A 12,664-nucleotide genomic window follows, 5' to 3' on the forward strand; every position below is an offset into this window, starting at 1 on the left:
GTGTGACACACACTGTGTAGTTGTGTGACACACACTGTGTAGTTGTGTGACACACACTGTGTAGTTGTGTGACACACACTGTGTAGTTGTGTGACACACACTGTGTAGTTGTGTGAGGTCTCACCACCATGTCAAACATATAGTCAGGTTTGTTATATAATTTCGTGGGAATTTTTTGGGGATTTGCTAATCTATACATTTTTGGAAAGGGCATTGTATGAGGAATCAGAAAATATATGTTTCCATTTGCACAGATGTCTGAAAGGCGGCCATCTTGGCATTTACAAAATGGCTGCCATAATACACACGTTTTGTAATATCTTGGCTTCTAAATAAGCTAGAACATTGATTTTAACTGCTAAACCTACATTTTCAGGGTCAAGGAATCCAATGGTTGTAGTTACAAAGCAATTTTTTGTATTCTTTTTTATTAATATCATCACATAAAAATGTGTAACTTATACTTTAAGAAATTTTAGTTTTTCTATTACTTCCATACGTGAGTCCACAGACCACAGTATGATCATGACAACCTCCTGCATTAGATAGTCTCAATGTTATGATTTAAACTTTTGTTGGCTTTTTGGGGGGATTTGCTAATCTATACATTTTTGGATGTTATGGCAACAGCCAGCAACCAGTAAGGCAATACAGAGGCAGGTAAATATTTAGCCTAATGGCATATTTAATGATCTTCTTTCGGCGTATGGGTAGTTGTTTTCCTCTCCACTCCACCAGGCTCGGGGCCGAGGAGCTACCCTTTTACCACCCCGAGACCTGGTTGAGGGGCTCACCCGGGCTATATTTCTGGACACCCCTCCAGAAGCCACGTCATCGTCTCGTCATCTAGTACCGACAGACCATGCATCCCGTTGGGTGGGTGGTACACCGGGCAATCCAGGATAACATGGTCTGCGGTTTGGTCCTCTGCGTCACACTCGCACAACGCATTTGGGGCCAAGCCCCATCTGTGCATTGATGAGCGGAAACGCCCGACGCCGGTCCGGAGACGATTGAGCCTCACCCAGGATAGCCTTGGCAAGTCCATCCCGAGGGGCTCAGGGCCGGCGACTGGGATGTGGTCGCGGAGTTTGGAGGTGTTTGCCTCCCACTCCACGCGCCACATATAATCCGCCCATCCTGCCTCACTGATGTTAAGATCTCTGCATTGCTGCCTGAGATCCTGTGCGGCAGGCACAAATGGGTGTCTCAACTTGAGACGCCGGGAGGGCTCCGCTGTTATAGTGAGCCTATCGTGGAGCAGATGGTTATTAAGCTCCACGGCCCGGCAGGCGAGACGTGCTGTGGCTCCCATGCGGCGGAGGCCTGCGGGCTGGATGCCTGCTAGGATGGGAAGGTTGTCCACGGGGGTAGGACGCAGGCATCCTGTCACAATGCGCAAGGCTTCGTTTATAGGCGAGTCGATGAGGCGGGTGTGGGCACTGCGACACCATACTGGGGCGCAGTATTCACTAGTTGAATAAACGAGGGCTAGGGCTGCCGTGCGCAAGGTCTTTGCGCCGGCGCCCCAGCCCGAGCCAACCAGTCGCCTCATCAACGCCACACAAGCTGTTAACTTCTTGCGCAGTGACTCGAGGTGCCGGCGAAACGTGAGCGTCCTGTCCAATGTCACGCCGAGATAGATTGGCTCAGCGGAACATGGCAGGGGAGTTCCATCTAGGTATACTCTAAGCTCACGTTTAGCCTCCCTGTTGTTAAGGTGGAAGGCAGCCGATACCGTCTTTGCCTCGCTAAGCTTCAATCTCCATTTCCGGAAGTATGCCACTAGTGTCTGCATGTCCTGGCTCAGAATCCCCTCCACAGACTGCCAATTTCCAGCAGAGTACACCACTGCGAGGTCGTCTGCGTAGGCGTACTTCCGCGAGAGTGTGTTGGGCAGGTCATAGGTGTATATATTATAGAGGAGGGGGGCCAGGACCGATCCCTGAGGGACGCTGTTCTTAAAGCGTCGAAGCCTGCTTAGCTGTCCGCAACCGGTGGTGAGAGTAAAGCTGCGGTTACGGATGAGCTCCATGATCATTCTGACCATGTGCCTGTCCGGCAGCAGGCGGAGCAGCTTGCAGGTGAGGCTGCGATGCCATACGGTATCGTAGGCAGCCGTCAGGTCTATAAAGACGGCCCCGGCCTTCTTTTTTGCCGAAAAGCAATCCTCGATGTCTTGAGTCATAAGGGTGACTTGATCTACGGTCGACCTCCCGCGTCGGAACCCGGCCTGCTCACGTGGGAGCAGCGGGTCGACAATTGGTTCGATGCGGGTGTAGATGAGACGCTCGAGGATCTTGAAGGGGATGCATAACAGAGAGATGGGACGGTAACTCTTAGGGTCCCCTTCAGGCTTATTCGGTTTAGGGATCGCAACAACTAGGGCTCTTCGCCAGATTTTGGGGATCTTGAGTTGGCGCAAACTGGAAGTGAGGAACGCTCTCAGCCAGGACTTCAAGGTGGGTGCGGCATGGAGAATAAGCTCCGTATATCATATTTAATGATAAAAATAGGGAATGAAACAAAATAAATGAATGGGAGGAATGTGGGGAGTGTATAGTGTGCTGGTTGATCTGTTTGTGGGATGTGTATTTACTCTATGTGTAATGACAGGCGGGTTGTGTCTCTTGACTATGTATAAGCGTTTATGCTATGTGTGATGTGATATGTGAATGGCGAGTCCAATGCGTGCCAATGTGAGCTGGGCTGTTAGATTAGTTCATCATCATCACTTTCGTGCGTCACGGCTTGGGAAACGTCATCGTTCTGGCACTGGCTGCTGCACTGACACATGTCGGTACAGGCTAATTTCTTAGCTCTGCATGAACATCTGCCAGAAGAACAGTCAGTTTTGCATTTGCATTGTACCATCTCAATGATGGACTTTGGGGCTGGGAGGACGTCTGTGGTTGTTGGTTTAAGCATGCCATCCTCATGTTTGGAGTACCAATTTTGCAGGGGATCCAATTATGGATCCTGCAGAGCAATGGCTGCCTGTGCCCATATACTTTTATTTTTTTTGAAGAATACAAAAAATTGCTTTGTAACTACAACCATTGGATTCCTTGACCCTGAAAATGTAGGTTTAGCAGATGTTCTAGCTTATTTAGAAGCCAAGATATTACAAAACGTGTGTATTATGGCGGCCATTTTGTAAATGCCAAGATGGCCGCCTTTCAGACATCTGTGCAAATGGAAACATATATTTTCTGATTCCTCATACAATGCCCTTTCCAAAAATGTATAGATTAGCAAATCCCCAAAAAATTCCCACGAAAGTTTAAATTGAAACATAGTGAACCTGACTAATAGGGTCCTGGGCCCTGAGCCAGTAGTGCTGAGCAGAAACCCAGAATACTCTATATCAGGGGTGCTCACACTTTTTGGAACCAAGATCTACTTTTCAAGTAGCCAGTCTGCCAAGATCTACCAGTCTAGTTTCAACATCGCAAACGTACATGCACGTACTACAAACACACACACACACACACACACACACACAGTTCCCAGCCTGCATAGTAAACTCACAATACACTTTCCCTCTCTCTGTCACACAGCCACAGGAGAAGACCATCACAAACCCTCCCTCTTTGCTATTCTCGCTCACACACACACACACACACACACACACACACACACACACACACACACACACACACACACACACACATTTGCCAGTCTGCATAGGGAGCCATAGCACAAACCCTCCCTCTCTCTCCCCCTCTCTCTCCCTCTCTCTCTCTCACTCTCTTACACACACACACACACACACACACACACACACACACACACACTCACTTTCTCTCACTCACACACTAACAGCCAGTCTGCAGTACCATAGCCAACTACTGATCCAACAAACAGAAAAGTAAACCAGATACAAAACAGGTAATTCCCTAGTTTGAAAGGAGGAAATAAATGCATTTCTCCACCTTAGTGGGAGACCTGGCACTGGGAGGAGGCAGCTAGTTTCTAGTAGTCAGGGCTGTAGGAGCTGGTTGCAAGGTGTAGGCAGGCTGCAAGGTGTCATCAGCCACTGTGGATCTGTTATCGAAAAGGCAATCTGCAGCCTCGAGAAACGCTTTTTTCACAATTTCGCCGTCTTTGAATGACTTCTTGTGTTTAACAAGAACGTGACTGACTCGATAAGAAGCTATCGTTACAGCTGTACGTTTTCGCTCTTTTGCCACATTTCCCTTCTAACAGCCATCGTAGATCTGCAGATCAGACAGACGCACTTCCAATATCACATCGTGTAAAAGTCCTCCTCCCATTCTGGATGGAAGTTATACGTTATTGGTTTCTTACTTGGTCCAGCTTCCCCACTCATTTGTATACCCTTTCTTTAGTAGTAAATAGTAGAAATTGGAAGGCTAACTAGTTAATTAGTCTCGCCGGTATTTTGTATTTTGTAGTTGGCGCTGTTGACTGCGCATGCGTGGTGAACCGTGTGTTAGGTGAAAAGATCAGATCGCAGACTGGCTTACCTGTACGTCAATCAAGTGGCAAAAGCCATAGTGAGGATGGATGATAGGCGAACTTTTTTTTTTTTTTTTTTTTGAACTTTGTTGTTGTTGTTGTTCAATGCCATGCGATCTACCCATACTACCTTTGCGATCGACCGGTCGATCGCGATCGACGTATTGGGCACCCCTGCTCTACATGAATTCTTACTGTATCTTGTCTCTAACAATGTTTTTGAGAAAACTGTTGTGTTGCCAACAAATAAAACTGACGTTGTCTTGAAATATGAATGACCCAAAAAAGTGTTTAATCTAATACAGCAAAAAAACAAAAAAAACAGTTCACACATAAACTGAGAGCACCTGAGAGCATTATGATTATGCAACAAGTGAACAATGAGTCAACATCAATGGAGAGAAGTGGTTTATCATCTTAAGGCCAGGAGTGTGATGGTGTGAGGGAACGTCTTCCTCTACTCAGGTCATCACATTGGTAGTGATGAGAGTTATCCCCCAGACAAGTGCTTCATAAGTCCAGTCAATAATCATTAACAGTTATCATTAATAGCAACGCCTATGACAGGAAGAAGAAAAGAGTGTTCATAAACAAAAACAAATATCTATAGCTAATAACATGATGACTCCAATTTAGCACAGACCCTTCCCTAATAATTAGTCAATGCTGGTCATCACGTTAGCCTGGTGAAAGAAAACATTTCCCTCTTTTTGGCAGTTGGCTGAAATTAACAAGAAAATAACAAAAAAGGTAATGTAATAGTTAGGCTCGACCGTTAGTGGGATGATATCAGCCCCGTCTTTCCCTCATAGTTCAATACGAGGAGCTAGGCTGCCCCCTGCTGGTGGGAAAGCGTACATGCATGGTCTCCAAACAGAATCACGCGTCTCATAAGTATTTCCATGCATCCTTCTGAAAACGCTTTGGCCAGCTCCTCGTATTGTAATAAACATAATTTCCTGTAACATCCTTTTTCAGGAAGCTACAATCATTAAATAAACAGATAGTATTATGTCAGGCCTGACTAATCAAACACAAGCCCTCTACACGGATGAGCTGTCAGCGCTGTCTCTGTCATAAGGAAACAGTCAGTCGGGTCTCCTCGGAGGAATCAAGCAGATCTCTGGCCATGGCGACCTCAGTTACGCTCAACACTGGAGCGAGCATGCCGATCGTGGGCTTGGGAACATGGAGGGTGAGAAGGCTTCTTTTTTTGGTTAGGAACGTTTCTGCTAGCTTGAGTCATCTTGTTGCTGTGATCAAAATGTAAATGTGCTCAACGTTAAACCAACATAACATTCAGTGGTTGATTCCGATGTTGTGTGTTCACACGGTTTATCTCACATGACATCAATAAGGCATCACTTCTCTCTGTAAGTGCAAGTTGATAACAGCTCATCAATCTGCTGCTTCTTTCCAATGTTCACATTGTCATCTCTTCAAAGAAGCTACAACTCGTGCATGGTCATGTCACGGTCTCTGCTCTCAGCAAAACAATGTAGAATTAGGGCTTACATATAATGTTTAACATGCTCAGTAGTAGGCTACTGTCTCCCTCAAAGTCACATTTAACTTTTACAGTTGTTACTGTGTTTACATCATCTATTCTGCTGTATTGTAGGCTACACCACGACTAAAGACCTTATTAAACCCTCTAATCCTTTACGTTCCTCAACTCAGCGGTTACCTGTTGTGACGCCTCCCACTCTGCTCATACTTTCCATGTTCATACTTCTTCTTTCTTCTTCTTTTTATTTGATTGGCGGTTGGCAACCAGCTTAAGGTGCATTACCGCCACCTACTGGACTGTGTGGCGCATTACCACCCCCTACCGGACTCCATGTTCATACTTTTCAGTTGGCCAACATTTTTAAAAAAAACTTGTTTTGTATTGGTCTTAAGTAATATTCTAATTTTCTGAGATACTAAATGTGGGGTTTTCATTAGTTGTCAGTAATAATCATCAAAATTAAAAGCAATAAACACTTTAAATATATCAGTCTGTGTGGAATGAATGTATACATTATACAAGTTTCACTTTTTGAATGGAATTACTGAAATAAATCAACTTTTTGATGATATTCTAATTATATGACCAGCACCTGTATATATGAGATGGGTGTGTCCTCAGCTCTCTCTCTTCCTTCCTTTTGATTTGGTTCCGTTGGGGGTTTGTTTGTAAGGTCTCTGGGTACCAGGTTTTGGGGCCTTTCAGTTTTGCACTACATACATCCATACACCTCTTACACATACAACATACATTATACAACCATTCACTCATGGCATACACTACTGATTCTTATCCATAATCATATACATATGTTATTTAGTTTATGTTGGCTTATTTACTTAAATAAAACTTTATTTGGATCATTTAAACACATGTGTGGACTCCCTTTTTTGTCACCACCTTCGGGTGTGTAACACTGTGCTAACCCCACAGTGCACATATGACCTAACCAATAATTCCTCTAAAACTCCAGGCCTCCATAGGAGGACAAGTAGCAGAAGCGGTGAAGGTAGCCATCGCCGCGGGCTACAGACACATCGACGGGGCGCACCTGTATCAGAACGAGGAAGAAGTGGGAAGCGGGATTCACGCCATGATCGACCAAGGGGACGTGCAGAGAGAGGACCTGTTTGTCGTCAGTAAGGTGGGTGGTCACCAACCGTGTCTGTCTGTGGGGGAAAAAAAACTGGAAGAAAAACCTGAAGTTGCTGATTCACTAGAAGAGCCTTGTCTCTCTGCTATTGATTTACTCTACTACAGCCTGGTTTACCAAGAGGTCATGCACGCAGAAAAAGAAAGCATGTCATCCAATCAATGTACGTAGGATTTGAGGCCAATGACATCATCAAGACCAAATCACCTCACTCCACTTCAGCTGCATATACGACTCACTGAGATGGGTCGTCTGCTATCCAGTCTCAAGATGTAACATCCTTTAGCCTAAATTCAAATGAGGCAATAACAATATTCACTGTTTTTCCCAGTGTTTCATATGACTGTTTCTCCCCAAAGTTGTGGAACACCTTCCATGAGAAGTCCTTGGTGAAAGGAGCTTGTCAAAAGACTCTGAGTGACCTCAAGCTTGACTACCTGGACCTCTACCTGATTCACTTCCCTGTCGGCATGAAGGTACGGACACAGAGCGAACACTGTGTGTGCATGTGTGTGTAATGTGTGTGTGTGTATATGTGTGTTGTGTGTATATGTGTGTTGTGTGTGTGTGTGTGTGTCCGTGCGTTGACACGTGTGCATTATCCAGATTTTAATGATCGCTACCATTGTTGCACATAAACTATGAATCTAAAGCGGAAACACAGGGAAGCATACAGTATGTTCTAATGTAACATTTACTATGACATACAGGTATTAAACTGTAGTAACATTGGAAGTAACAGTTCTCTCAGCTTGTGTTGTATCCTTGGTTATAGTGGTGAAACAAAATGTCCCACGGTAACTAGTTTGTTTGACATTGCAGTCGGGAGACAATCTATTTCCCGTTGGTGAAGATGGACAATACATTGCAGATGACAGTAACTTCTTGGACACATGGGAGGTAATACAAATGATGGGTGTTGTGGTTCTAAAAGCTACAGTCCTGAACACAGGAAGGAATACTAGATGGTATTGTAGGATTTTGACAGGGGAGTGAAATAGAAGTGTTTCTCTAATACCAATGTTGACAATATGTTTAAAAGGCCATGGAGGAGCTGGTGGATGCTGGTCTGGTCAAAGCCATCGGAATTTCCAACTTCAGCAGCGAGCAGATAGATGCCCTCCTGAACAAACCAGGCCTCAGGTACAAGCCTGCCATCAACCAGGTAACTTACATCAACCAGGTAACTTACAGGCAACACCAGCGGGGGTGGATTGTACCAAAGACTTGTTCAATCATCTCCCCTTTACAGGAAAGCCTCACCTTAAAGTGTGTGTGTGTGTGTGTGTGTGTGTGTGTGTGTTTGCGCGCGCGCCTCCAGGTTGAGTGCCACCCCTATCTGACCCAGGAGAAGCTGATCAGCTACTGTCACTCTAAGGGCATCGCTGTGACGGCGTACAGCCCCCTGGGCTCCCCAGACAGACCCTGGTCAGTTCACACACACTCTCACCACAATAATACTTACGAGACTCACTGCAATCTTACATTAAAGTGCCATTTTACACACAACTTTTTTTTCAGGTACTGCAATGATTTTTACCTAGGGGTTGTTATATCTTGGGACAATATGAAGGGGGGGACCAGCATATTGTGTACTGTGCTTGGAGGAGTAAAATGCATTTTCAATGTAAAGAGGTAGTATACTGTTGTAAAGACTTAATCAAATCTATTTTCCAAAAGGGCAAAAGCTGGGGAACCATCTCTGCTGGAGGACCCAGAGATAAAGGCCATAGCTGATAGGTACAACAAGACCACTGCACAGGTGCTGTTTAACACGGTGTTTGATACCGTTCCTCTGTCCTCCCATGTCTCCTCCACCAGCCTCCCCTGGAAACCCTGTGACTGACCTTTGCTCTAATTCTGCATAAAGGAATGCAATAGACACACAGCAGTCGGAATACCAATCAGACTTTTATATAACATTTGATATCAGGGTGTGTTTGGGAATTACATGGTTAAAGAGTAAAACATTTTTCAGATGGTTCAATTCAAATCGGATCAATGTTCTGCCATCAGGTTCTGATTCGGTTCCAAACCCAGAGGAATGTGATCGTCATTCCCAAGTCATCAACGCCCCATCGGATCAAGGAGAATTTCCAGGTAAATCTAGTTAAATCCCCCATGTCATGTCAGAGATGTAAAAAACTTAAAGAAATAACCATAGAGCAGTAGAGCTGTATCCTGCTCTTGAACTGAAAACTTTGTGTAGAAAGCTCTATAAAATGTAATCAAATTAAATCAATGTTTATTCAATAATAACACAATCATTTTACGCAATATAGCAGCAATGATGATAGTGAGTGTGTGTGTGCAAGCGTGTACTTGTGAGTGTGTAGAGTGAGTAAGCGTGTGCTTGTGAGTGTGTAGAGTGAGTAAGCGTGTGCTTGTGAGTGTGTAGAGTGAGTAAGCGTGTGCTTGTGAGTGTGTAGAGTGAGCAAGCGTGTGCTTGTGAGTGTGTAGAGTGAGTAAGCGTGTGCTTGTGAGTGTGTAGAGTGAGTAAGTGTGTGCTTGTGAGTGTGTAAAGTGAGTAAGCGTGTGCTTGTGAGTGTGTAGAGCGAGTAAGCGTGTGTTGCTAGCAGCACAGCGTCTGTGAGAATGTGGTTGTACCTCTACAGGTGTGTGACTTTGACCTGAGTGACGAGGACATGAAGACCATCCTGAGCTTCAACAGGAACTGGAGAGCATTTACAATGGAATGGTGAGGGGGAGAGAGAGAGAGAGAGAGAGTTGATAGAAGGAGATAGGGGGAGGAGTGGTTGGTGAGAAAGAGAGAGAGAGAGAGAGGGAGGGGGGTTGATAGAAGGAGATAGTGGGAGGAGTGGTTAAGAGAGAGAAAGAAAGAGAGAGAGAGAGAGAGAGAGAGAGAGAGAGAGAGAGAGAGAGAGGGAGGGAGGGGGGTTGATAGAAGGAGATCAGGGGAGGAGTGGTTAAGAGAAAGAAAGAGGGAAGATAGTGCCTGTGTGTGTGTGTGTGTGTGTGTTTTTAGGGCGGCAGTAATGAATACCCTGTCACCTACTAGTTCTTTATGGCTTCCTTCACCACAGGGCCAAGAACCACAAAGACTACCCAATCAGGGCAGAGGACTGAGCCTTCAGAGAAGAGTGTGTGGCTGGCAGAGATGGAGGAGACGACACACCTGACCAACACATCCCTGTACACTACCTCAGATCTGCAGTCCTCCAGCCTGGAGCAGATGCTGGGGAGGGACATTATATTATAGACACACATTCTGTAGTTGTGTGAGGTCTAACACACGTTCTGTAGTTGTGTGAGGTCTAACCACTGATATAATAATTAATAATAATTTTGCCATTTAGCAGACGCCTTTATCCAAAGCGACTTACAATTATGAATTACAGGGACATTCCCCCTGGAGTAACTGAGGGCTAAGTGCCTTACTCAAGGGCACACTAGTAGTGGTGTGGTTTCAGGCGGGATTTGAACTCACAACCTTCTGATCACAAGTCCAACTCACTATCCACTAGACTAGACCACCACTACCCCTATATCATACGGCAGCTGCTGAAAGGGGGAACAAGTCGGCAACCAATCCTGATGTCTTTTATTCTGAAAAATGTGAATTAATTTAAACGTTGTTGAAACTTTGAAAGTCAATGACTTACTCGCTAGTCACAGGGATTAAAGCAAAAAAGCAAAATCTCTTGACTCCATTTTTTTTCAGGCCAAGTCATATTCTTATTTTAACCTCCACTATATATTTTGTATTTAATAGCGTTAGCGTCATGATTTTGCATGACAGTGCTGCTTCAGAGCTAAATCAGGCTAAATCCAAACTTTGATTTGATTGCCATCTTGATTAGGCATTATTCGTAGGCTATTTCAACTTGCTATGTCTAATGCTTGCTGCACATTCATACACTCGTATAGGCTAATTTGCTTGTGTGACGTTTATAGATGTAGCCTAGGCTATATAGTTAGTATGATATATTATTATCATACTAAGGAAAAAAATAATAAAGTGAAAAAAAGATATAATATATCATACTATACTATGTGTTATATTTTTTGATATAGTATAGAATGATAATAGTAAGTTGGTCTGTTACCTGTAGAGGATTGAGTAAAACAACTAAAACTCAACCATATGTTTGATATAGTTCATAACCGGGCCCCTGAATATATGAACTGTAACATAGATATGGAGAGAAATATACATGATTATAATACAAGAGGAAGTATTATGTCATGCAGTGTTCCTCTTGTCAAAAGCAAAACAGCAAGAAGCTCCTTTTTCTATACTGGGATTTCTTTATGGAACCATCTGCCTCTGCATATAAAGCAAAGCCATCTTTAAAACAAAAGTGAAGTCTTATTTAGGGGGAGAACTAATGGCTCACCCTTAAGAACGAGAGGATGATTCTGTTTTGTTTTGTTTCACTTTATGTTTCCATGTTGTGTTTTAAATTGTGTTGTTTCTTATGCTGTGTTCTTATGCTGTTTTTATGCTGTTTTATGTTGTTTTAGGACGTGTGATGTTTTGTTTTATTCATTATATGTTTTATGCTGTTGATGTTTTGTTTTATTCATTTTATGTTTCCACCGAGGACCACTTTGGAAATAAGTGTTTTAAATAATGCTTTCAAGTGCTATCCTCTGGACATTTTACTGAGTGTCATGATGTGTTAATGATTCTATTGTAAATTCCTAATAAAAATCAAATCAAATAAAAATCAAATCAAATCAGTATGTGTCACAAAAGGGTTAGGGTTACCCTATCCTAGGTTTCCCTCTCTATCATAGGTTTCTCTCTATATCCTAAGTTTCCCTTTATATCCTAGGTTTCTCTCTATATCCTAGGTTTCTCTTTATATCCTAGGTTTCCCTTTATATCCTAGGTTTCTCTCTATATCATAGATTTTCCTTTATACAACAACTTTGTCTCTGACTTGTTTGGAGAGTTCCTTGGTCTTCATGGCAGTGTTTGGTTGGTGGTGCCTCTTGCTTAGGTGTTGCAGCCTCTGGGGCCTTTCAAAAAAGGTGTGTATATACTGACAGATCATGTGACACTTAGATTGCATACAAGTGGACTTCATTTCACTAATTATGTGACTGGTTGCACCAGAAGTTTTTAGGGGCTTCATAACAAAGGGGGTGAATACATATGCACATGCCAATTTTCAGTTCTTTATTTTTAAAAATTCTTTTTAAATATATATATTTCTCATTTCATTTAAAAACTAACACTATTTTGTGCAGATTCATCAAATAAAATTCTGATTAAAAAAATGTTTAAATTACAGGTTGTAATGTAATAAAATAGGTAAAAAGCCAAGGGGGGTGAATACTTTTGCAAGGCACTGTAGGTTTCCCTTTATATCCTAGGTCTCTCTTTTTTCAGTTTTTTTTTAATCATTTGTAGTATATAGTATATGTAGTATATAGTATAGTATGATATATTATTATCATTCTCAGGAAGAAAATAATGAATATCATACTATACTATACAGTATACTACATCATACTATCATACTAAGGAAGAAAATATAGTATACTATATT

General features: G+C 43.2%; 1 protein-coding gene across 1 annotated transcript; it reads left to right on the forward strand.

Moving 5' to 3' along the window:
- The first annotated feature begins 5,546 nt into the window (after window positions 1-5,546).
- Window positions 5,547-10,658, forward strand: LOC308155133 (aldo-keto reductase family 1 member B1-like). The gene is made up of 10 exons (XM_080528381.1): window positions 5,547-5,677; window positions 6,966-7,136; window positions 7,505-7,621; window positions 7,968-8,045; window positions 8,188-8,310; window positions 8,467-8,573; window positions 8,826-8,907; window positions 9,162-9,245; window positions 9,761-9,843; window positions 10,190-10,658. The coding sequence occupies exons 1-10, from the start codon at window positions 5,612-5,614 to the stop codon at window positions 10,230-10,232; spliced, it is 954 nt and encodes a 317-aa protein (XP_080384507.1). The 5' UTR covers window positions 5,547-5,611; the 3' UTR covers window positions 10,233-10,658.
- The last annotated feature ends 2,006 nt before the right edge of the window (window positions 10,659-12,664 follow it).

This window comes from Nansenia antarctica, assembly GCF_963989245.1.
Source record: "Nansenia antarctica genome assembly, chromosome: 4".
Taxonomy (NCBI): Eukaryota; Metazoa; Chordata; class Actinopteri; order Argentiniformes; family Microstomatidae; genus Nansenia; species Nansenia antarctica.

Coding starts and splice junctions, on each gene's coding strand:
- LOC308155133 (XM_080528381.1), top strand. CDS start 5,612: ATGGCGACCTCAGTTACGCTCAACACTGGAGCGAGCATGCCGATCGTG. Junction 5,678..6,965: donor TGGGCTTGGGAACATGGAGG/GTGAGAAGGCTT, acceptor CTAAAACTCCAG/GCCTCCATAGGAGGACAAGT. Junction 8,574..8,825: donor GGCTCCCCAGACAGACCCTG/GTCAGTTCACAC, acceptor ATTTTCCAAAAG/GGCAAAAGCTGGGGAACCAT.